Raw genomic sequence first — 26,906 nt, 5'->3', positions numbered from 1 at the left:
ATGAATTCTGTGGGTGGTCAGAGTTCTAAAACAGGCATGATTTCAGTGGAACCTGGAAAAATGAGTAAGATTTTTGAAAGACCTGGGGGTAAGGGGGAGGCTGGGAAAGTGACGGAAAACTCATTCCAGGTTAAGAGGACTGTTTTATCATTAACTCTGGGATGTTGGGCAAACCATTTAACTTCTGTAAGCCTACCCACCTTATAAGATACCTAGGAGGTTAAAATGCAACAGAAGACTGTTAATAACGCTTTGAAAAAAGTTTAAAGCACTAGGGGTGCCCGGGTGGCTCAGTTGGTTGAGAACTTGACTCTTGGTTTCAGCTCGGGTCCGGATCTTGGGGTCGTGGGATCGAGGCCCATGTAGGCCTTGATTCGAGCACAGAATCTGCTTGAGATTCTCTCTCCCCCTCTCCCTCTGCTCCCCCACTACTTGTGAGCGCACGCGCATGCTCTCTCTCTCAAAAGTAAGTGAGTAAAATCTTAAAAAAAAATTTTTTAAAGCCCTGTATGAAAACCACTCGACGGTAATACCTTTACATAGTAGTTAGAATGCCAGCTCTAGTCCGGGCTCCTGACAGCTAACCTACTCCCGTCCTAGCTCCTTCCGTCCCCACGCACTCCCCCTAGTTTCTGGGAGACACCTGTGACATCAAGGCCCTACCTGTGTAAGTCATTGCTGAATGAATGCGTGCATCCTGGATTATCAGAAGAACAGAATAGACCTTTCATTTAAAATCAAACTAACCCAGGGGCGCCTGGGTGGCTCAGTTGGTTAAGCGGCTGCCTTCGGCTCAGGTCACGATCCTGGAGTCCCTGGATCGAGTCCTGCATCAGGCTTCCTGCTCGGCAGGGAGTCTGCTTCTCCCTCTGACCCTCCCCTCTCTCATGTGCTCTCTCTCATTCTCTCTCTCTCAAATAAATAAATAAAATCTTTAAAAATAAATAAATAAATAAAATAAAATAAAACTAACCCAAAGGAAATAAATGATTTATTTCCTTAAAATAAAAGGGTAAAAAATGTTATTAAATATCCTCTCTAGGGACGCCGGGGTGGCTCAGTTGGCTAAGCGTCTGCCTTCGGCTCAGGTCATGATCTCAGGGTCCTGGGATCGAGTCCCGCAACTGGCTCCCTGCTCGGCAGGGAGCCTGCTTCTCCCTCTGCCTCTGCCGCTCCCCCTGCTTGTGCGCGCTCTGTCTCTGACAAATAAATAAATAAAATCTTTTAAAAAAAATCATCTCTACATAGTCAGGCACACTTATCTTGATGGATACCCTAATGTATATTCTTAATGTAACATTTTAACAGGAAATATGAAATGAGGATTTTATTGAGAAATGAATGCAAAGTGTCATCTACCATTTAGGAATTACCCAAATGCTCAATAATATAAATCCCATAGTAACAAACAAAAATCATTCTCATGCTCGCTTTAGCAGCACATATACTTAAAAAAAAATCAATCTCAATCACCTGAGCCCAGAGTTCGCAGGAACAGTTGATTAAGCAGTTCACACACTGCCACCCCCCCCAACACCCCCCACCCCCCAGTCACTGACCAGGTGTTTCAGAGCTGGGTCTCAAAAGCACAGCAGGGCAACTTCCCAAATAGTGCCCAGTGGAGCCCAGACTTTTACACTCTACTAGGTGCTTCAGGAACATCACAGAGTACAAATTCTCTAGGCCCTGAACACTAAAATTCTCAAAAGCAGGTCAACAGAAAGGGAAATTAATATCTATTAGATACCGACTCACTGCAGGCACACTGCTGGGTTTTAAAAAATACATTATCTCACATAATAATTTTTCTTTTTTTTTTAAGTAGGCTCCACGCCCAACATGAGGCTTGAACTCACGACCCTGAGATTAGGAGTCGTGTGCTCTCCTGACTGAGCTAGCCAGGCGCCCCACATCATTATTCTTATTTTACAGATGAAGGAAGTAGAGGTTGGAGAGATTAAGTAAATTGCCCAGCATTACACAATCTAGTAGGGCTAGAATTCAAGCCCAGGTCTAACGGATTTCAAAGTAAACTTTTTCCCTTGAACTTCAGCTGCCGCCAGGTAAAATTCAATGGCAGAGTCTCAGTGGGCCCTGTAAGAACTCCATTCACCCAGTCGCTACGGGAGGTTGAGGACACAGGGACAGAAAGGAATAGTACCATCGACATTAATTAAGAACTGTTCCAAATCCCCCCTCTCACTCCCCTTGTTAAGTCTTTTGTTTTTTTGGCTTTTTGGGTTTTTTACAAGCTAGCACATATTTTTAAATATATTTTTGAGACGAGATAGTCTCGGCTCTCATTAAATATTCTGTCATATTTGAAAATCAACGCCTCCATTCTTCAATTAAGGACAATTTCCTATTTCAGTCATCAAGCACACACTGGAGGAAAGTTAAGTCTCACCAGATGTTGAAAAGATAATCTGAATAACCGTTGAGACGTTGATTTATTACCAGGGCCACCACCTGACATCTGTGCAATGCTCTACAGACCGCGAGGTGCTCTCCAAGAGAGCACACGACATCCCGCAGTGAGGACTGACAACAGCTCTGCTAGAGGTCAGCTAGGGAGACCCCAACTTATCCTAGTCTGGGCACCACCTCTATCCCTCAGGTCATCGTTTTCCTGCCATTGGCTCATCAGTCACCCCAGCCCCCGCTCTTCCTTTCTTGTCCTCTCTGCACCGTCTACACCTCAGTGTAAAGAAACCAGTTTTGTCCCTTCCCTAGAAAGGATGTGTGTTTCTATGACTACTGGAGCCAGGCTAAAGCGCTGTCCCAGGGGAAACCTTTGATTAATTCTTCATTCTGGTGTCAGAAAAGGAACAGTCCACTCCAGAAGGTCTCTGGTCCAAGCCTGCGAGTTTCAAATCAGAGCTCAGAACGTGCTTCCGTGCCCCAAGCTTCTGCCAAGACAACCTGGACCAGGGGGTTAAGGGCGTAGGGTCTGGTGATAAAAGGAAGGTAGCCTGATTATCAACCAGCGATGAGTCAGGCATGATTTCATGCCTATCAAATAAAGATGTATTGGCACGAATTCTGGCCCCTGTGCTCATCAAACATTAGCTGCCGTTGGCACCTGGAGCTCACAAAGGCAGTGCTAACTGCAGTATCTCCCACGGGCTCACCATTCTAGGGCCTCCAGTACTCTTATCTCTAGTTGAATCACCCCAGCTGGAGGACTGCTTCTCTACCCACCATCCAGGGACCTGCTTGCTCCCCTCCGGCGGCGACTTCTGCTCCTTTCTCAAGTCTTACCACTTGTCTGGAAGATACACTCAGAAGGCGATTACCGAACACCTGGAAAGTCAGTAAACACATTAGAAATTCTTGGGTGCCTGGCACCTTCTGAGCTCCACTCACAAAGGGCAGTCTCTGACCTTCAGTTTACCATCTGGTCAGGGCTTTAGACTAACAGGATCAAAGGAGCCAGGTGAAAACCCACCAAGGGAGAAGTTTGGTGGGGAGTGGGGTACACGAGGGAGTGTACCGAAGGTGCACCTTCAACTCTGCGGAACTGCATTGAGAGAGCACTTTCCAAGTCTTGACTCCCTAAAATGCTAGATTACTAGTGTTCATAATAGCGTCGCCTTCAACAGAAACACTGAACATAAAGTGTTCAAATACCATCCTTTCGGCGGCAGGTTTCCATCACATGCAAAACCCTGCACTACGCAAATAAAAGGAATAGAACTTTAAACCTTAAAAGTAAAATTGGAAACAAGAGCCTCTGGACTTCTTTACAAAGTTCTGAGAAGTCACAAACACTGACCTCTTCCTGCCCGACACAGGAGCAACGGAGTTTTTCTCTTGAGGTTGGGTGGGAAAAGGAGCAGAGTAAGGGTCTAATAAGCCCTCAAACTCCTCGGAGGTACAGAGCTAAAGAATTCTGCCTTGTTCCCCTTATGGCAACCGGCACATCGCGGAACCCGGTGCACTCGGGTCTCCAGCAGGGAGCAAGACCTGCGAGGCCACCCGGGGCAGGGTACGCTGAGCCGGATCTGGAGTCACGGCCGACCCGGGTTAACGGTGGCCGCCGCCTCACAACTTCATCCGAAATCTCTGGCATGAACAGTCAGAATTCAAACGAAGAGCAGCCCCACACTCGGCTCTGGAAAACCCTGTTTTCTTTTAATTAAAAAAAATTGAGAGCTCACCCCTCAGCTTTGTTTACAAGTAATGAGTCCAGCAGCCCCCATTTATCACCCCTGGAGATTCTCTTACACTTTGATGTGAAAAGAGTCAGGGGCCCATTGTGATTTCAACTACTCCAACAGCAGTCCTTTCATTTGCAAACGAAGTCCCGGCCCCAGCAAGAACCAACGGTCAGGAAAAATTCATTGCCTTTCCTTCCAATGATTTATCAGAGACGGTGGGGGAAGAGAAGCTGGCTTTAAGACAACTTTCCAGAAAGGATTCCCAGCACAGCCCTAATGCATTCCCAACCTCTGCTGGTTCTTTCGGCCCCAAATGCCCCTTTCCCAAACCCCACTGCTCACAAAAGGCGACCTTCTCTCTTGACACCATCCCCTTTGGAGGGACTCTCTCCCCTTTCAGCTGTCAGACAAAGCCCAAGTGGCCTAACTTTACTCGCTGTTCTTAGGTGCGATCTCCCTCCTGGCAATGCTCCAGAACAAGAAAAATACCTGGCTTGGCCATAACAGACACTCGACCATCCCAATAATTGGGTCACGAGGCACCTGTTTTACGTCATCTTTGTCATTCCCTTGCAGTAAATGGAATTGAATATTAAGGAAGTTTAAAAGGGAAGAGGATTTAAAGATTTCCTAACACATCTAAGAATCCAACATGATAGTCAAAGATACACAGCAGGACTAGTAAGGCTTTTTCAAGTAAACTTTAAAAATTAGAATATAACATATATTTAAAATATACACCGCTCCTGCTGCCATTTGCAACAACATGGATGGACCTAGAGACTGTAAAGCTAAGCGAAATAAGTCAGTCAGAGAAAGACAAATACTATATGATTTCACTCATATGTGGAATTTAAGAAACAAAGCAAATGAACAAAGAAAGAGACAAAAAAAAAAAACCAACAACCCCAGACTCTTAAATACAGAGAGCTGGTGGTTGCCAGAGGGGAGGTGAAGGGGGGGAGGGGTGAAACAGATAAAGAGAATTAAGAGTACAGTTATCCTGATGAGCACTGAGTAATGTACAGAATTGTTGAATCATTATATTGTACACCTCAAACTAATAACACTATGTTAATTATATTTCAATTTTTTTAAAAGATTTTATTCATTTATTTGTCAGAGAGCACAAGCAGGGAGAGCGGCAGGCAGAGCGGGCAGAGGGAGAAAGGCTCCTCACTGAGCAAGGAGTGCAATGCGGGACAGAACTCGATCCCAGGACCCTGGGATCATGACCTGAGCCAAAGGCAGGCACTCAACCCACTGAGCCACCCAGGTGTTCCTATATTTCAATTTTTAAAAAGTGCACAGCTCACACATGCATTTCACAGAGATATACTCTTGTAAGCAGCACCCAGATCAAAACACAGAACACTATCAGCACTCTTGAACTATTAAACTATTTTTAGCAATGAGTCTAACTGAGCTTTAGAGCTAACTTCCATTCTACAGGAAATACCTGGGATAGAACCACAGGGATTCTCAATCTCAGCAACGCTGACATTTGGAACCAGAAAATTCTTTGTAGTGGGGGCCATACTGTGCATTGTAGGATATTTAGCAGCACTCCTGCCCTCGACTCATTAGATTATGACAATACAAATCTCTCCTGACGTTGTCAAATGTCCCCCCAATCCTGGGGCAGGGGGAGTGGGGGGCATGTAAAATTATTCCTGGTTGAGAGCCACCGGAACAAAGAGATAAATCCACAAAGTAGGACAGTCAACTCAATTCTACAACTAGTCAATCCCTCCCTCCCCCCAACACCCCTCAAGGAGGGTAGCTGCTCTAGATTAAGACTCAAGAAACAAAACCTAGGGGCACCTAGCTGGCTCACTGGAAGAGCATGAGGCCCTTAATCTTGTAGCTCTAAGTTCGAGCCCAAGTTGGATGTAGAGATTACTTAAATAAAATTTTAACAACAACAAAGAAGCAAAACCTAACACAACACAAGCATTTGGCTTGCATAAATCAGGATGTAAGTAACTTTAATAGACTTTTTTTTAAGTCCTCTCTATACCCAACATGGGGCTCAAACTCACAACCCTTGAGATAAAGAGTCGCATGCTCTACCCACTGAGCCAGTCAGGCACCCCTAACTTTAATGGACATTTTTAAACAATCTGAACAGTTCAGATATGGGCTAGCCATTACATGAATCTAAAATGTTTTTTTACGGGCGCCTGGGTGGCTTAGTCGTTAAGCATCTGCCTTCGGCTCAGGTCATGATCCCAGGGTCCTAGGATCGAGCCCCGCATCGGGCTCCCTGCTCAGCGGGAAGCCTGCTTCTCCCTCTCCCACTCCACCTGCTTGTGTTCCCTCTCTCGCTGTCTCTCTGTCAAATAAATAAATAGGCCTTTAAAAAAATAAAATATTTATTTTATTAGGTATGAAATCGGTGTACAGTTATGTAGGGAACTATCCATATTTTTTTAGTGATCCACATAAGGTATGCAGGAGTGAAAAAATAGATGCCTGCCTGGGACTTACTTTAAAAACACTTCAGCAGGGGCGCCTGGGTGGCTCAGTTGGTTAAGCGACTGCCTTCGGCTCAGGTCATGATCCTGGAGTCCCTGGATCCAGTCCCGCATCAGGCTCTCTGCTCGGCAGGGAGTCTGCTTCTCCCTCTGACCCTCCTCCCTCTCATGCTCTCTGTCTCTCATTCTCTCTCTCAAATAAATAAATAAAATCTTTAAAAACACTTCAGCAAAGGAAAAAAAAGACAAAGGATAGGTGGTTTTTTTTTTTTTTTAAGATTTTATTTATTTATTTGACAGAGACACAGCGAGAGAGGGAACACAAGCAGGGGGAGTGGGAGAGGGAGAAACAGGCTTCCCACTGAGCAGGGAGCCCGATGTGGGGTTCCATCCCAGGACCCTGAGATCATGACCTGAGCCGAAGGCAGACGCTTAACGACTGAGCCACCCAGGTGCCTCCAAAGGATAGATTTTTAAAGTGTGGCAAAATACTGAGAAATGTTAAATATGGGAAAAGGGTATTTGATCATGAAATATTCTCTCTACTTATACTAATGTCTGAATATTTCTATGAAAAAAAAGTCTTCAAATTTTTATTTGAAAAATGTCTTTTAAAGTGAAGGAGATGAAAGGAGAGAGTAGGCAAGAACTAAGATTAAGTCCATACTAAATTAGATTACCAAGGCCAATCAGAGCCAACATTGTTTCTTTATTGCTACTTCAATGCAGATTTCTTTCCCTCCGTCCCTTAGACTCTTCTTCTTTTTTTTTTTTTTTAAGATTTTATTTATTTATTTGAGAGAGAGAGAATGAGGGAGAACACATGAGAGGGGATAGGGTCAGAGGGAGAAGCAGACTCCCTGCTGAGCAGGGAGCCCGATGCGGGACTCGATCCAGGGACTCCAGGATCATGACCTGAGCCGAAGGCAGTCGCTTAACCAACTGAGCCACCCAGGCGCCCTAGACTCTTCTTCTTAACACGAAGTCTTGGATGACCTCATGCTTTCAATAGCTTTTATAAGACATGTTCTCTTTATATCTATGAACATCTTACTTACATAAACATACACAATCCAGAATCTACAATTTTAGCAACAAAAATGGTGACAAGTCTGCATTGCAGTTTATGAAAAAGGCATCATCTGATGAAGAAATGCAACTGCACAGTGCCTCACATGTTAAATGTTATTCTGTGTAGTAATTTAAGAATTTCACAACAAAACAAACTAGTTGCCCCCAGCATTCCCCATAGTCTGATTCACACATTCAGCTATTAAGTTCTCCAAGCCTTTCCTTCCTCCAGTACAAGGAAGAAGATTACCATCTAATCTGACCACTTTACAGGGTTATCATGAGCTACAGAAAACATGACTCTGAAATAATGTCCTCCAGGCTTCTAGAAACCACAGGAACCTGGAACTGAAATTCTCTTCTTCCTAACCCTGTTCCACAGATTCCTAAAGAGGCTAACTGCTACAGCTTCAGAAAAAAAAGATTATCGTTGAAGCCTCCCAAAAAGAAAAAGGTTCTTCTCCAAATCCAGATAGCATAAAATTAGGATCCCCACAGAGATGGTGTAATCCTAAACAATTTATTTTATTTATTTAAGATTTTATTTATTTACTTGAGAGAGAGCATGAGAGAGAGAGAGCACCAGCGGAAAGAGAGGCAGAGGGAGAGGGAGAAGCAGACTTCCCACTGAGCAGGGAGCCCGATGTGGGGCTCAATCCCAGGACCCCGGGATCATGACCTGAGACGAAGGCAGACGCTTAACGACTGAGCCACCCAGGCGCCCCCATAATCCTAAACAATTTAAATCAATGTCCATCTTATCTACCACCACAGACCAAAGTATCACCTAAAATGATATCATGCCAACTACCTAGACTAGTATCCATTACATAGAAGGCACTAAATAATATTAATCCATTCTCTTCCAAGTCTTAGCATTAGTTACAGTTCAGGGCTGAAGGCAAAGAGAAAAACCATACACAAATGAATCTGAAATTGACACATCAATACAATGAACCGGAACTTAGAATAATCTAAAGATGACTCTAGGGTGCCTGGGTGGCTCAGTAGGTTAAGCGTCTGCCTTCAGCTCGGGTCATGATCCCAGAGTCCCAGGACTGAGTCCCGCATAAGGCTCCCCCTCTGCGTCTCCCCACTCGGCAGGGAGTCTGCTTCTCCCTCTTACCCTCCCCTCTCTTGTGCTTTCTCTATCTCAAATAAAGAAATAAAATCTTTAAAAAATAATAAAATTTTAAAAAGATGACTCTAAACATGAATCCACCTTACAAGAAAGCAATCCCACTTCTAATATCTACCCAAAAGAAATGAAAACATATGTGCAATATTATTCATAATAGCCAAAAAGTAGATACAACCCAAATGTCCATCAATTGGTGAAGAGTAAATAAAACATTGGTATATCCATACAATGGATTATTTGGCAATAAAAAAGAATGAAATATTGACACATGCTACAACATGGATGAGTCTTGAAAACTTTATGCTAAGTGAAAGTAGCCAGTCACCAAAAAAAGGACACAAACAAACCCATATTATATGATTGCATTTACATGAAATGTTCAGAACAGGCAAAACTGTTAAGTAGATTAATGGCCGCCTGTGGCTGGGATGGGAAACAGGCATCTACTGGGAGTGCAATTCTGAAAACGGACTGGAGAAATGGTTGTACAACTCAGTAAATTTACTAAAAATCATTAAATTGCATACTTAAAATGGCTTGTAAATTATACCTCCATTAAGTGTTATTTTTTAATATATAAAGACAATGCTACTTGTAGAAAAGAAAATACTATGCAGCAGTGTTTTTTTTTATACTGTGTGTGTGATTTAGGACAATCCCATTGCCAATATTAAATGTAAAATAGACCACAGTAAAACTTGTAAGTGTATCCACATGCTCTGCAAATAAACACTCTGTGTTTTGTTTTGTTTTTTTAAAGATTTTATTTATTTGATAGAGAGAGAGACACAGCGGGAGAGGGAATACAAGGAGGGGCAGTGGGAGAGAGAGAAGCAGGCTCCCCGCCCAGCAAGGAACCCGACGTGGGGCTCGATCCCAGGACCCTGGGACCATGACCCGAGCCAGCAGAAGGCAGACGCTTAATGACTGAGCCACCCATGCGCCCCCTGTGTTTTTGTTTTTAAAGGTCTGTTTCCTCTATCATTCTTTGTACAAATGCTATTCCTGGAGTAGCTCACAAAATCTCTTCTATCCAAAGAGTTGCCTCTAAACAAAGCCTTTTCCCTCAAAATAGAATTAAGGAAGCTTCTCACTCCCCTGAAATCCACCATTCTACCATCATCACCAAAGTGGTGGAATTAATAATTTACTGAGGATTTATGATGTAGGAGGTCCTATGATAAGCACTTTACACCCATTATTCTTCCTATCCCCATCTTTTTTTCTTATCCCCATTTTTAATGAGGCTTTACAAGTTGAGCAATCTGCCCAAGTAACCAGAGTGTCAGAGATCTAAACACAGCTACCCCACTGCGGAGTCCCACACTCCGGCTCGCTCTATCACAGATCTAACGCTAGCTCAACGGGACTTCACGGTGGAAATTACGCAGTGTATTTCGACAGTTCAGCCTCCCTCCCCCCTCATTTAACTGTCCCTCTGGGAGATACCTAATTCTGAAAAAGATTTCCTCAGGTCTGGGATAAGTCTGAAACCAAACTCTCCTAAACCCGTCAAACTGAGTGACTCATCTTAAACTACTTGCAACAAAGTCACATACTTAATGATTAGGAACCATTTTCTAAAATAAAGGGATACAATGAGTGCTACATAGGAAACATTATTGCACTTGTAAATCAGGCCCCTTAGATGGCTTGCCTGGCAAATACAGGGAACCTTCCTAGTTGCCCAGTTCACAATCCAGGTGTGGATTATTTACAATGCCCAGGCCAATCCCTGTTTCAAGAAAACATGGCCTACAGCCATTAATCTCTCTAGTAAGCATCTGGAAGTTAGGCCCCTGATTTACTCAAAGAAAAATCTGTCCATGTAATAGGTGTTAATCGGCTTAACACCTTGTAGCTTCCTTACTAATTGAGGACTCCTCTCAATTAGGAGAGTTAAACATTATTTCAGACTCTGCTGGGGAAAAGGAGAGCTTCTAAGAGTACCGTACTATAATATGATTCAGCACTCAAAAAATTCAATCTTTCAAATCTTCCCAAATACTGAAAAGCATAGCTCAGCAGATCTAAAATCTGTATAAGAAGTACCTACCCTTAATGGCAGAAAACAATAAAATCATGTCCCACAAATCTGGCGATACAGCCTGGAATAAAATTTCTTTCATTCTTATGTTTTACCTTCACATGTTTTCCACCCATCATCAAGTAACATTTTCCCAGAATGTATCCCAGCTTTACTCTCTGGCTTCACTTACCTGAGCCCAATTTCAGAAGAATGTAATTTAGCACACACTTTGTAAAAATTAATTTTAGTTTCATGATTCCAAGAGGGAAATGAGACTTTTCAATCAGTAAGTAAGAGTAAGAAGTGGGGGGTGGCGCTGGGTGGCTCAGTCGGTTAAGCGGCTGCCTTCAGCTCAGGTCATGATCCCAGAGTCCTGGGATAGAGCCCCGAATCGGGCTCCCTGCTCAGCAGGAAGCCTGCTTCTCCCTCTCCCTCTGCCTGCTGCTCTGCCAACTTGTGCTCGCTCTCTCTGTCAAATAAATAAATAAAATCTTAAAAAAAAAAAAAAAAAGAGTAAGAAGGGGAAGAAGGGGAACAGACTGATGAAATGGCAAAAAGCCATGTTCGCTCAATAAGGAAAAAGAAAGTAACTAAACACTCCAGGAAAAATGAAAACACCATTCAAAGATGAAGCAATTTAAAATGTGGCAGGAATTTGAACAATTTATTCCGCTAAAGAACTGATGTGTCCTGACCAAAATGAACCTTCTTTTTCAAGTGGTACTTGTGAGAACTTTGAACCCATATGAAATATGACCCTATATGAAATATGAAATGAAACCCTAAACACTATTTTGCTTCCCGATCACAATAATGTGAATAGGGCTACTGATTTTTCAAACTTTTTTTTTTTTTAAAGATTTTATTTATTTATTTGACAGAGAGAGAGAGAGACAGCAAGAGAGGGAACACAGGCAGGGGGAGTGTGAGAGGGAGACGCAGGCTTCCCACTGAGCAGGGAGCCCGATGTAGGGCTCGATCCCAGGACCCTGGGATCATGACCTGAGCTGAAGGCAGATGCTTAACGGCTGAGCCACCCAGGCGCCCCTGATTTTTCAAACTTTTTTTTTTTTTTTAAGATTTTATTTGTTTATTTGACAGAGACAGAGACGGTAAGAGCAGGAACACAAGCAGCGGGAGTGGGAGAGGGAGAAGCAGGCTTCCCGCTGAGCAGGGAGCCCGACGTGGGACTCGATCCCAGGACACCGGGATCGATTTTTCAAACTTCTATTACCAATTTAGAGACAAAGCTTTTAATGCATAATTATAAAATAAAATGTGCTGTCAATCTGGACAATTTAAAACTAAAAGCAGAGCTAATAGTTGGAGGGTAGAAGAGGAAGAAATGGAAGAAAGAATAAGGCTAATTATATTATCATATCAGACTGGAAAGTTGATGGAAAGGAACATAAAAATATTTAATATGGGCCATATAAAATATACCTAACATAGTAATTTAATACAAAAAACATTGAGATATTTAAAAGTTAAAGATATTTAAATGTATGAAATAGAATAAAAATAAACATCAATACTGAAGAGAAAATATAAAAAGTATACTCCATGATTAAGTTTAAAGAAAATTCAAAAGCAAACAAAACAAATTCATGGTGTTAGAAGTCAGAAGAGTGGCAGCCTTTGAGGGAGTTAGTAGCTGAAAGGGGACAGGAGGAGGCTTCTGGAGGGCTGGTATTGTCACTTGATCGGTTACACAAGTGTGTTCACTTTGTGAAAACGCACTGAACTGTACTAATAATGTCTGCCCTATTCAGTTTGTTATACTCCAATAACAATTTTTATAAAGAACAGAAAGAAAGGGGAGGAAAAGGAAGGTGGGGGTAAATATAAGTGAGCTGAAATTCACTAGTGTCTAATGCTGATAAATCTGCAAATTAGAGAATAAGCCTATTTATAAGAACTAAAACACTGTCTTTACACATTACATTAATATTCTGCCCACACTTATGACTTTTGATATCCCTGAGCAAAGTAAGGGCTCACACTCAGATTTCTGTTTAGTTTGAACAATTAGAGTTGCATACTCAATACACATCTGTTTCCTTTCAAATACGTGCTAGCCCTGGACCAGTTCCACATGAATTTGATGGGGTTTTTTTCTGGACTACTAAAAGATTAACCTGTCATGATTAAACATTTAAACAGTAAGCTATTGATATATATTAAAAATTGAGCTCCATTCAGGACTTTGCCTAGCTTTATCACTTGCACTGGGTATTAAAGGAGCACATCAGGGAGGTTATGAGTTGAAAAAAAATGTAATAAACAATAAAACTGGTTCTATAACTGCCAGAATGTTCCTATAAATGCCACTTACCCATCTTAATAATGATTTTCTTAAAAGATTTTGTTTATTTATTTGACAGAGAGAGACACAGCGAGAGAGGGAACACAAGCAGGGTGAGTGGGAGAGGGAGAAGCAGGCTTCCCGCCAAGCAGGGAGCCTGATGTGGGGCTCGATCTCAGGACCCTGGGACCATGCCTGAGCCGAAGGCAGACGCTTAACAACTGAGCCACCCATGTGCCCCACCCATCCTAATAATTATTAACAATAGCAAACATGTAAATAATAGAATACAAAATACTTTTTAATCTTGTCACTGATAATACTGTATTATAATTATTCTACCAAAAATTACATAGGATGCGATGTCAACAACTAGAAATTTTTGAAAAATCATACGCCCACAAAAATCTTACAGTTGAAATTTAAAATTTCTTCATCCTCTTAAAAGTTCACCATTCTGATATTTAGACTCTTGGTAGGAAGACCCAGTTTTAATATGCTATAGAATGCAACTCTCCCTAATTGATGAAATTCAAAGGGACCCAAATCAAAATGCCAACATTTTTCTAGAAAAGGACTAATGACTTCAGAGGAAGCATGGAAATGTAATCAGATGTGAGTAACTACCAAAATTCTAAAAATGAAAAGTAGTGACAAAGAAGTGCCTGAATATTAAGATCTAAGAAAATACAGTGAAATAGTAGGGCACCATTGCCAGAAGAAACAATCAATGGAACAAAAGAGTCCAACAGACTAAAAAATGTGATGTAATTAAGATGATGCACTCAAATCAATGGAGAAAAGATAGAGATTTACTAAATTATGTTGAAACAACTGGCTAGCCTTTTTTTTTTTTTTTTTTTTTAATGACTCCTGGAGCGCCTGGGTGGCTCAGTCGGTTAAGCATATGACTCAATTTCAGCTCAGGTCATGTCAGGGTCTTGAGCTCCCCTCTCAGCAGGAAGCCTGCTTCTCCCTCTCCCACTCCCCCTGCTTGTATTCCCTCTCTCGCTGTGTCTCTCTCTGTCAAATACATAAATAAAATCTTAAAAAATAATAATTAATCAATAAAAATTTTAAAAATGTAGAAGTCCAAGATCTGGCATGGGTCACAAGTGAAGGGGGCTAAGCCGTGAAGTAAATGTGTGAGTCCACCTGTGTGGGAACTGCAGCAAACTAGAAAAGCATCTGCACTCTCCAGACCTTTTTTTTTTTTTTTTTTTTTTTTACATCGAGTCTTTCTGGGGCAACCTGACAAAGCAGATGTCTGCAGGAGGAAACAGGTGGGAATTCTGGAGTTCTGGCTGACGGGCAGGCCGACAGGATGAACATGCCGGCATACCCCGAAGCGTACTGGTGACATGCCATTTGGTAAGGTGTGAATTAGAACTCGTCTCAGCTCAGGCCCTGGGAAAGACAGCAGCCCTTCAATGGTACCTAAGTGCTGCCACACAGCAGTGCAAGCCCCCTGGCGTGAAATCTTACATTTCTAAAGAGATTTGGGGAGTCTAGATGGTTAGGTAAAAAACACGGGCAGATCTTTTTTTTAGAACACTGTGAGGGGCCAAACAAAACCCATCTGTTGACCAGATCGTCCCAGAGGCCACCAGCTCAAGTTCTGATTTAAATGCAAAAATTGAAACCGTTCAAGTGTCAGCAGAGATCACATGACATTATTTGCACAATCTCGGAGTTGGAAAGACCTTTCTCAGCACAATAAAACCAGAACCCATAAAGGACAAGACATTTAATGGCATAAAAATGTAAAACTTATGTGTAACGAACATCATGCACAAGCCTAAAGGCAGCGGACATCAGCGTCCCCGAGTTCCAGCAGAAGGGGGGCTGCTGCAGCCTGGGTCACGGGCCTTCCTCTATCAACAGTACCACCAAGGCCACCTGGAATAGAGGAAGAGGTTCCCAAATGAGCCCGAGAGGGGGCGTAGGAAAGCATCCAGGCAGGACCTTCCAGAATTACAGGCACCATCATCTGTTAATAAATATTAGTTGAGTAAGCTTGAGTATCTAACAGTAGAAATAAAAATTGATCAGTGACATTAAGAATTCCCTCTGGAGGGGCGCCTGGGTGGCTCAGATGGTTGGGCATCTGCCTTCAGCTCAGGTCATGGTCTCTGGGTGCAGGGATCAAGCCCCATGTCAGGCTCCCGGCTGAACAGGGAGCCTGCTTCTCTCTCCCTCTGCCTCTCCCCCTGTTTGTGCTCTCTCTGTCTCTCTCTCAAATGAATAAATAAAATATTTAAAAAAAAAAAAAAAAGAATTCCCTCTGGGTAGAAAATGAGTTATTCTTAATAGCTGCTTCAGAATGTTAATATGCTCCCCTCGGCCAACCCTGATCATGTAGGATATGCAAGAAGGAAGTTAACTCCATGTGCACATTCTATGTGGAGGGAGAGATCTGAAAGCATTAAAATGTAACTGACAAAATTCCCTCCTTCATAGCTCTTGGGAGAAGGTGGATTTCATGAATAGGTGGCTCATTTCTCCAAAGCTGTGTAATATAGACCAATATCTTGAACCCAGAATTAGGATGCTGATCTACTATAACATCCATATGTTAAAGAAATGAGTTAGGAGGCTCAGAAAATGCTAGATTGAAAGAAAATATGGGGGCAGTCTAAGGTTTGGCTTCATGTAGAGAAAACTGAATTTTCCCATATTTTCTTCGTTCAAGCTTATTCTTTGAAAAATACACTCTACAATTAAATATTGTCACATCGTTGAATCATGGATTTCACCGTTACCTGCTGCCGCTATTCTTGACCCTTCCGGTGAACGCCATTGCTGCCAGTCAGTGGAAAATAACAAGTCTGTTCATCTGAAAGAGAAAGCGCAACCTGTGACTTATTAGCGCATAAGTAAACTCATAGGTATACATGACTTCCAAAAAGATCTTACTAGAAACAGAATTCAATGTTCTCACTGGAATCAGAGAGTGGTTCTTCATCAACTCTCAAGTTGCAGGAAGAAACTGGTTACCATATATCAAAGGCCAAATGTACTTTTAATTTTGAGGCCGCTGCTCACAGCCATTTCAGCCAGAAGAAATATGCACAAGTTTATCATGAGAAGGAAGAAAGGAAATAACATTTCCCCAGTGTCTACTCTTGCCAAGCATTGTGTTGAGCCCTTTTAAAATGACATTTCATGTAAACATGAAAATAGACTTGCAAGGTAGATGCTAATACCCCATATACTAATAAGTCATTTTAAAGAGGAAAACTGCAACTCGGTTTTAAGTAATTTGCCTGAGGTAACAGGCTGTGTCAACACCCTCCCTAGAATCAAAAGGTAGAAAGGTAAGAGTATGCACAAGAAAGGAAATCAGCCAGTTGGTTTTTACATAAGAATACTTAATAAAAAACTAGGATAAATAAGAGCCAATTGTAAGAATTTACTTCCACTCATAAAAGGTGCTTAATCTCCAAAGACATTTTTGAGCATTCTCTCAAAAGAGTACTGGGAAAAATGAAAGAGAGAAAAAGGAAAAAGGAAAACAGAAAAAGTTATACAATCTGGGCAGATGGCCTTGGTACTGTCCTGTGTATCTCTAGAAACAACCTCTCTCTCTGGTTAACACTATCAACAGCTGTTTCCTTTTCCCTTTCTTGTAGGTATTTGTAAATTTACTGCACTTCTCCTAACTTGCTTTAAATAGTTTCAATTTTTCCAAACATCCTTAAGGCAAAGGATCTATTACAAATCATCTTGGTACAGAGTTAACAAACTATGTGATACAAATGAAAACACACTACATTTGTAACAGTTTTAGCCTGCCTCTTACGTTTAAGAGGCTGTTACACTTCCGGCTGAGGCTGAAAACTGAATATAGTCCTGCTCTACTCTGACACCTGATAAGGTCTTTTATCTCCTCCTCCATGAAATTAAAATTGCTCACCACAATGTTTCCATACCAGCAGATTTCACTGTCACTCTATCTCCTCCCCCCAAGAAAGAATGCAATATGGATGCTACAAATACTCTAATTAAACTCACACTGGTAGAGCTCTAAATTTTTCAGGGTCAAACATGCTCTGGGGTATAAAATTAAAAAACAAAAAACAAAAAACCATGCTTTGGAGTAACACACTCCTCCAACCAGCTCTAGCAGCCCTACAGGGGCTTAGGCAAGTTTCCTAAATTCTCCAACTGAAATCCCAATCATTCCCCCCACCCCACCACTGCTGGCGCCACCCCTTACTCTCTCTCACTTTCCCGCTCTCCAACACACTTTTACTTCCCTTTCCCTTCTTTCTCTACCCTCTTTCCCTTCCCTTTCCCGCCATTACTCCCCCTCCTTCCTTTTCTCTCCCTTCACCTCTTCTGCTGCTCTCTCCTTTTCTCTCTCTCAACATGTAGGACCGGCACACAGTAGATGCTCAATAAAATAGTGTGTCCTTTCAGCATTATTCTTCGTAACACTGTGACAGCTTCCAAAGAGTCTGTGATGGCAGTCTCCCACACAACCCTCCCAATCAAGATGCCCACCTGCTTGCAGCCCAACCGTGCCCTCCCTCGGGCTTGTTGGAGAGCCAGAGGGCAGTGAGGGAGATGGTAGGTTGGGTTGTGGAGGAACACCAACCTTGAGAATGGTCCTGAGTTCCCCTATTTGTTCATTTAGTCACTAAGCCAGCAAGTATTTCCTGAGCATCTACTCTTAAGCCACATACAGAGAATAGGAGTGAAGAAAACAGACCTGCCATCACTGAGCTTGCAAACTATAGGAGTTTAGCAAAGAAGACACGTAAGAAAAATACGTCGATGTTAGATATTAAAAGGCGCTACAGAGAAAAACAAAAGTGTACAGTGGCAGCAAGGAACCAAGGTAAGGTGTTGTAATTTTGTATAGGGTGATCAGAGAATGTAACATTTGAGCAAAGACCTAAAGGAAATGAAGGGCAAGCCGTGCAGAACTGCGGAGAAAGATGGTCCTATAACCCTAGGTGATAATGATGTGTCAATGCAAATTCCTCATTTGTAACTAATATACCACTCTGCTGGGAGATGTTAATTATGGGGAGGCGGTGCATGGGGGTAGGAAGGGGAGTGGGGGGGAGGCAGGGAAGTCTATGGGAAATCTCTGTCCCTTCTGTTCAATTTTGCTGAGAACCTAAACCTCTCTTTAAAAAGTCTATTTTGGAGGCACCTGGGTGGCTCCGTTGATTAAGCAGATAACTCTTGATTTTGGCTCAGGTCATGATCTCAGAGTCCTGGGATCAAGCCCCCGCATCAGGCTCCATGCTCAGCAGGGAGTCAGCTTGGGGAGTCTCTCTCACTCTGCCCCTCCCCCACTCACATGTGCTCATGTTCACATGAACACGCACTCTTGCTCTTTCTCTCTCAAATAAATAAATAAATCGCTAAAAGACTATTCTTTTTAACTGTCCTAGAGATTGACAAGTCCAAGACTGAAGGGGTTGGACAAACCTGTGGGTCTTACCACTGGCTTCTTGGGTGAGTGGACACAGTACAAAGTGAAAGAGACTTATTCTCTGAGGGATCTGGCCCCAGAGCACAGCCAAGAACTTGTCTATTCAACTCAAATTCTTTATTCTTTAATTTGCCAGGAGGCACGAACCTTTCCCCAGAGTCAGGTGCAAGGAGGCTGCATTGCCAGATTATTGTCTGTTATTTCAATTATGTCTCATCAAAACAAAACAAAACAAAAAAACAACCCAAATTCAGCCCATGAAAGACTGTTTAGATGCTGATGTATGATTTACACAGCTGTAGGGAGGAGCCATGCAACTCACAAGGTTAGGTTAGGTTGGAATGGAGGCCTACTGTAGTCAGGAAGTTATTAACCTAAACCACTGCTAAGAAAGGAAATTAGTATACGCTTCACTTAATGTCTCTTTCAAAGAATCTTTCTTAAAAATACAGTCACAGGGCACCTGGGTGGCTCAGTTGGTTAATCGACTGCCTTCGGCTCAGGTCATGATCCTGGAGTCCCTGAATTGAGTCCCGCATCGCGCTCCCTGCTCGGCAGGGAGTCTACTTCTCCCTCTGACCCTCCCCCCTCTCCTGCTCTCTCTCTCTCATTCTCTCTCTCAAATAAATAAATAAAATCTTAAAAAAAAAAAATACAGTCACAAAACTGGACCATTTTCTTACACCATACACAAAAATAGACTCAAAATGGATGAAAGACCTAAATGTGAGACAGGAATCCATCAAAATCCTAGAGGAGAACATAGGCAGCAACCTCTGTGACCTCGGCCACAGCAACTTCTTGCTAGACACATCGCCAAAGGCAAGGGAAGCAAGGGCAAAAATGAACTATTGGGACTTCATCAAGATAAAAAGCTTCTGCACTGTGAAGGAAACAGTCAACAAACCAAAAGACAACCAACAGAATGGGAGAAGATATTGGTGCAGCCACTCTGGAAAACAGTATGGAGGTTCCTCAAAAAGTTGAAAATAGAGCTACCCTATGACCCAGCAATTGCACTACTGGGTATTTACCCCAAAGATACAAATAGTGATCTGAAGGGGCACCTGCATCCCAGTGTTTATAGCAGCAATGTTCACAATAGCCAAGCTATGGAAAGAGCCCAGATGTCCATTGACAGATGAATGGATAAAGATGTGTATATATATATACATACACACACCCACACACAATGGAATATTATGCAGCCATCACAAAAAAAAAAAAATGGAATCTTGCTATTTGCAATGACGGGGATGGAACTAGAGGGTATTATGCTAAGTGAAATAAGTCAATCAGAGAAAGACAATTATCATATGATCTCACTGATGTGTGGAATTCAGTTATTTTTTATTTTTATTTTTTTAGATTTTATTTATTTGACACAGAGAGAGAGACAGCTAGAGAGGGAACACAAGTAGGGGGAGTGGGAGAGGGAGAAGCAGGCTCCTTGCCGAGCAAGGAATCCGATGCGGGGCTTGATCCCAGGACCCTGGGATCATGACCTGAGCTGAAGGCAGACGCTTAATGACTGAGCCACCCAGGCGCCCCATGATGTGTGGAATTTAAGAAACAAGGCAGAAGATTATAGGGGAAGAGAGGAGAAAATGAAATAAGACGAAACCAGAGAGGGAGACAAACCATAAGAGACTTTTTTTTTTTTAATATTTTATTTATTTATTTGAGAGAGAGCACATGAGAGGGGGGAGGGTCAGAGGGAGAAGCAGACTCCCTGCAGAGCAGGGAGCCCGATGCGGGACTCAATCCAAGGACTCCAGGATCATGACCTGAGCCGAAGGCAGTCGCTTAACCAACTGAGCCACCCAGGCGCCCAACCATAAGAGACTCTTAATCTCAGGGAAAAAACTGAGGGTTGCTGGAGGGGAGGGGGAGTGGAGGGATAGGGTAACTGGGTGATGGACATTAAGGAGAGCATGTGATGTAATGAGCACTGGGTATTATATAAGACTGATGAATCACTGACTTCTACCTCTGAAACCAATAATATATGTTAATTGAATTTAAATTTAAAAAATAAACTTAAAACAAAAACAGAACAAAATAGGGCACCTGGGTGGCTCAGTTGGTTAAGCGACTGCCTTCGGCTCAGGTCATGATCCTGGAGTCCCTGGATCGAGTCCCGCATCGGGCTCCCTGCTCAGCAAGGAACCTGCTTCTCCCTCTGACCCTCCCCCCTCTCATGTGCTCTCTCTCTCTCTCGTTCTCTCTCTCTCAAATAAATAAATAAATCTTTAAAAAAAAAACAGAACAAAATAAAAATAGTCACATGTGCACAAGGAATTATGTGCAATAAAATATTGTTTATAACATTAAGAAAACTGGTAACAACTTAATACATGCCAACACAGAAATGGCTAAATCAATTATGATACATCATGAGATGCAACAAAACATCAAAAATAATACGTTTATCTAAACAAGATGTGTAACATGTACAATGTGAGCCAATTTGCTTAAAAAAATGTTTTTTGTTTAAGCACCATACAAACACAAATGTGCAGGCACACGCACACACGTGTGTGCACACATACACCAAACTATAAATGGTGACTTCTCTGGAAAGGGACACTTCTATTATGTATGCTATGAATCCTTTATTATCTGTGTAAACATATTTTTCTCTAAATAGAGGGGCTGGAAGGAAAATGGACTGGCCTATAAATATTGAAATCAGAGGTCTTCCTTAAGTTTTCATACATTTTTAATATTATACCCCCAAAGATTATAAAGACAAAATGTGATGGGGGGGGGAGTAGGCAGTTTAAAATCTTCCTATTTAAAAAGAAAAAAGCAGGGGGCGCCTGGGTGGCTCAGTCAGTTAAGCGGCTGCCTTCGGCTCAGGTCATGATCCCAGGGTCCTGGGATCGAGCCCCGCATCGGGCTCCCTGCTCAGCGGAGAGCCTGCTTCTCCCTTCCCCTCTGCCTGCCACTCTGCCTACTTGTGCTATCTCTCTGCCAAATAAATTAATTAAAAAAAAAAAAATCTTAAAAATAAATAAATAAATAAATAAAAAGAAAAAAGCAGAGAAAGTACCAACTTGGCTGTACAGCAGAAAAAGGACAGGTTCAAGTGAGACAGGTGATCACTTTGGGCAAATTAAACCTTACCAGCCTCAGTGTTCCCATCCATAAAATGGAAAATAGCAAATTTTACAGTGTTACTGAAAAGAGTGAATTATATAATCTAGCTAAAATGCCTAGCACACTGACACATCATAATCATTCAATACATAGCAGCTCTTGTGGAGTTGGCGGGGGAGGGGAATACACAGCAGGTCTTATTTAAGTCAGCAACATTTATGTTACATTTCATATAAGTGAAACAAATATGTTTCATTTAGGAATGTACCCTGCCAGGTCTTCTGTAGTCCTTCCAGCCTCTTGCAACAAATTTATTCAGAAATAAAAAAGTCCGGGTACCTGGGTGGCTCAATCCTCTAAACATCTGCCTTCGGCTCAGGTCATGATCCCAGGGTCCTAGGATCAAGCCCCAGGTCAGGCTCCCTGCTCAGTGGAGAGTCTGCTTCTCCCTCTCCCTCTACCACTCCGCACCCCCCCATCTCCACTGCATGTGCTCTATCTCAAATAAATAAAATCTTTAAAAATATGTCATGTATATCAAATTGCTTTTCTCACCAAAATAGCAAGTAAAACAAGTCAAGTAAAAAAAAAAATTTCCCTCACTTTTTAAGGGCTTCCAAAACCTAGCACATTCTAGGGAACCCACTCTCAGAAGTCTTACGACAAGCTGGTTAAAAGGTCTATTTTGCAACCTACTAGCTATATAATCTCAAAAAAATTACTATTTTTTCCCCTAAGGTCTCAGCTTTCTCATCAGTAATATGGGGCTTCAGGGGATTGTCGTAGGGTTAAATAAAAGGTGTGTCATACTTTTAGCACAATGCCTGGCTCATGTTAAGCACTCAGTGAAACAGTCGCAGTTGTTGTTCGGGTTATTTTTCTGCCAATCAAAGCACATGCTTGGGAGAATCCATATTTTGCTTTTCAATGACAACAGAGATAAGCAAGTCTCAAAGCCCCATGACCATGACCCAGTTCCCAAAGGAGAATATGAGGAAAAGAACTCCGTCTGGATTCAAGAGGGAGTGTGGACTGGTCAGTAGTCCCTGTCAAGTCTACTTCCCTTCCCTTCCACACACATTCCTCCAGGAGTTAACAGTCTCCTGGTAACAGGCAATGTGTCAGGGGTGAGTCATGGATCATACACTGTTTTCATCAGCATTCTCCCGAACTCTGCCCCAAGCAGATCATAATCTCCCAAGGCCCCAAACTGATCTGATCACTCAACAGTTCCTTTAGCTCTCCAATGACATGTGGCACCCATAGCTTAGAAATCCATCATGGATTTCCCCAACTGTCTCTTCATTTCAAAATCCTTGTTCAAGAGGACTCCAGTGCTACCCCAACCTCAAGTACACATTTCACACCTTGTTGGCTCCCTCTCATCATTTGGGTCTCTGCTCAAAGGTACATTCTCAAAGAGGCCTTCCTGGTTACAGCAGCTAATGTGGCACTGTTGTGCCTTCAATCATATCCTCCAGCCAACCATTCTCAATTCCATTATAATCTACATGGGTTAGGAATGTGTCTAGCTGCAAGTAACAACTGCTTAATTAATGGAAGTTTATACTTCCACAGCAAGTCCAGTAGCCACTAGTGTTAGCCGTTCAATGAGGCCACCAAGAACTCTGGCTCTTTCTGCTCTGCCATATTTAGCATGTTGTCTTTATGCTTGTCACCTCATGGTACAAAAAGGCTGCTAGCATAAGCAGATATCTTACCTACATTTAAGGCTGGAAGAAGATGAGAAGAGGAAGGTGTGGCTATGCCAGCCACATCTTTCTCTTTTGTTAGGAAAGGAAAATCCTTCCCCAAGACCTTGCCTATCAAAAATCCAGAGCTAGGACACATGGCCTCCTAAAGCTGCAGGGGAGGCAGGTAAGTTAGGATACAAATTGTTAGCACTGGCTAAGAACAAGCATGATCTATCACCTAAGACTAGGCACAATGTAGTCCCACACACAATTAAGGTTCTTCTAACAACAAAAAAATGGGAATGGGTGTTGGGAAGGAAAGTAACAATGCTGGCCACACCTATTTTTCATAGTACTTAACCATCTGAAATTACCTTATGCAAAATAATAAAAATAAATGTTAACTGCTCATATCCTCTCAACAGAATACAAGCTCCTAGTCTAGATCCATATATATATGGATATATATATATATATATATATATATATCCATCCAGAATCTATATTTTAAAATAGTCAAGTATCTTGCAGTAGGTAGGTATTATATTTTATATACAGGCACTGGAAGATAGTGAGGGTCATCCAGGTTATCCTGTAGTGGCAAATTAAATCAAAAGCTCAGTGTTTGACAGAACAAAGGTTTATTTCATACTCACTCTTCATGTCCATTGCATACTGGTGTGTTGGGGTAGGAAAGAGGGCAAGGAGCTTTTCTCCACATTGAGAAACCCAAACTGTTGGAATCTCCACTAGTTCAAAATGTGGCTTCAGGGTTTGCCATAGTAAACGGAGTTGGAGGGTCTCATGAGGGCCACTTAAATGCTTTAGCTCACATGTTACTCCCACAGATAGCCCACTGGACAGAATTAGTCACATGACTATTATTTTTTTTCCCCCCAAAAGTTTATTTATGGGTTGTTGGGTTGTTGGTTTTTGGTTTTTGGTTTTTTGTTTTTGTTTTTTTTTTTTTTTTCAGTAATCTCTACACCCAACATGGGGCTCGAATTCACAACCCCAAGATCAAGAGTTGCATACTCTTCAAGAGTCACATGCTCCTTGGACTGAGCCAGCCAGGCACCCCCAGAATTAGTCACATGATTCTATGTAATCGTAAAGAGGCAGAGAAACAGGAGAGAACACATGAATATTGGTAGTAAATGTTTCTGCCTCATTCCCCACGGGCTGGTACAACAATGCATTATCCCATTTTAAAATGTAGACCCATTAAAGAAGTTCCTTGGAACAAACTCAACGTTAGGGATACTCAGTAAAACAATTATTTCATCTTATAAGGTAATACTTACCATTAAGACACACACACACATTTTTCCTTCAGGAATAATAACAGGAAATATTTATGCAGCAGTTACTATGCTCTGCTCCAAGTACTTGCCAAATTTTAGTACCTTTAATCTACTCAACTACCCAGTAAGGGAGATCTTATTAGGAGTAACAGTCTTATTAACCCCATCTTGTAAGGAAATGGAAAAGTGTTAGGGGCCAGTATTCCATGGGTCTATGGCACTTCTGCATATTGTACAAGCAGAGTCACCAACTGTCTTTGTTCTAGACAATCTTTAAGGATGTTTGTATAGAGAACAGCCTTGGAAAATAGACAGTGTCTCCTACAGCACAGGGCAGCATGTTTACTGAGCAGTATAAACAAAATACTGTCTCTCCCTCCGGAGCAAAGGGCACACTGCCCATTATAAAAGACTAGGTTTCCCTAAGCTCAGGATTCCTCTCCTGTAATGCAACCCTCTTTATTTCCAGGTGTCATTTGACTCTCTGCGTCTTGCTTTGGAAACCGGGGCTTAAGGAACCAGTCTAAGAAAATGTTGACACTCTGGCTATGGCTATTATTATTATTATTTTTTAAAGACTTTATTTGACAGAGAGAGACACAGTAAGAGAGGGAACACAGCAGGGGGAGTGGGAGAGGTAGAAGCAGGCTCCCTGCTGAGCAGGGAGCCCAATGAGGGACTCGATCCCAGGACCCTGGGATCGTGACCTGAGCTGAAGGCAGATGCTTAACAACTGAGCCACCCAGGCGCCCCGGCTACGGCTATTATTATGAGCAATAAAGTCGAGCCCACGAAACTGTGGCAGGTTAACCTGTTGAAGTAGGGTAAAATCTCAGAGCCTTCGGTTTTTGACAAAAAGTTAAGCAATTTGCCTAAGGTGTGACAGCTAGTAAGTGGCATATGCAAGATTCAAGCCCAAGCTGTCTGGTTCAGTAACCATGCTTTTAAAATTTTAAATTCTCTGCTATATGGCAGTAGTTCTTGAAGTGTTGTTCCAGAACTAGCATCATCAATATCACCTGTGAACATGTTACAAATGCAAATTCTTGGGCATTACCCCAGACCTACTGAATCAAAAATTGGGGGTGGGGGGGAGACATGTGTTTTAACAAGTCTTCCAGAAGATTCTGACAATATAAGTTTGAAAACCACTGCTATATTGCATATATTCACTGAATCTATAAGATTGAAGGAAATGGTATGGGTATATCCTGATTCACATAGGGATGTGACTGACCTTTCATAACTTGAATAGATTTCAAACACTAAGGGAGATGGTTTTTCATAAGCCCTTGCATATAATTTTTTAGGAAGGTAAGGATCTTTATATGGTGCAAATAAATATCAAATGTCTTTTTAATAGGCCTGCATAATATTTTCCTTTCGAGTCACAAATATATGTCCAGAATGCTTTTTTATTCCCATAATGATCAGAAAGAATTACTTAGCCAAGGGAGAAACACTATTTATATTTTAGAGTCAAGCTGTAATTCTTGAAAAACAGGAAACCACATATCAACAAAGCCAACTCAGTGTACCATAGTGGAAAGGGCACCGGGCTTTGAGTCACAGAGTCAAGTCACTTAACTTCTTCAACTCAATTTCCTGATTTTAAAATGGAAAATGAACTCCAACTTTAGAGTTGCAATTAAGCTTAAATGATACATTATTTGAAAGCTGTGGGTAAATAGCTTTTATGCTATGTGAATGTAAAGTCCACCTGCATGAGCTCGCTCTTTCTTGATCATGGTGTTACCACAGTTTCTCCAAAGCTTAGAGTACTGCCTGGCACATAGAAGATGCTCAATACGTATGAGGTATTAGGAATGAATATGAGGTATTATATTAATGATGTAATTGACTCCTCTGGACTCCACTTGTCACAATAATTTCAGCCTTTTAATAGGAAAAAGTCACTCTAACAAGAAATCCTTAGTCATGTTTAAAATGGGCCAGCTAATTTAAGAATCAGCTGATTTTCTTCCCCTGGAGAACACTACTGAAGAAGTTCTGTCCTAAGGCATAAGACAGAAACTCCTATTAGCAACCCTGATGGCCTTAGAACCTCAGGGTTTCAATTCTACAATACTCTGTTGTACATATATAAACAGGAGTAAAGGATGTGTACCTACAAAGAACTACATATTTCACATTTACTTCTGCACTGCGGTAGG

The 26,906-nt window shown here is 42.0% G+C and overlaps 1 protein-coding gene across 22 annotated transcripts in view; it reads right to left on the bottom strand.

The window, feature by feature from the left end:
* The window catches only part of AFF1 (ALF transcription elongation factor 1), a 284,626-nt gene that overhangs the window by 211,625 nt on the left and 46,095 nt on the right, over nucleotides 1-26,906 (bottom strand). For 20 of the 22 annotated variants that reach the window (XR_010409462.1, XR_010409460.1, XR_010409461.1 and 17 more), the window contains one exon: nucleotides 15,946-16,019. Coding sequence is in view for 18 of the 22 variants with exons in the window: in XM_064584752.1 (XP_064440822.1) it covers nucleotides 15,946-15,983 (38 nt within the window). In the remaining 4 variants the exon portion in view is untranslated. Of the gene's footprint in view, nucleotides 1-14,968; nucleotides 15,083-15,945; nucleotides 16,039-26,906 lie in introns of all 22 variants that reach the window. The other 2 variants (XM_064584761.1, XM_064584756.1) reach the window with 2 other exon arrangements.

This window comes from Mirounga angustirostris, unplaced genomic scaffold (genome assembly GCF_029215605.1).
Source record: "Mirounga angustirostris isolate CCGP_5_RB_7025 unplaced genomic scaffold, mMirAng1.0.hap1 SCAF_2, whole genome shotgun sequence".
Taxonomy (NCBI): domain Eukaryota; kingdom Metazoa; phylum Chordata; class Mammalia; order Carnivora; family Phocidae; genus Mirounga; species Mirounga angustirostris.
The sequence above is the reverse complement of the archived record's forward strand: the minus strand, read 5'-3'. Positions and strand labels throughout refer to the sequence as shown.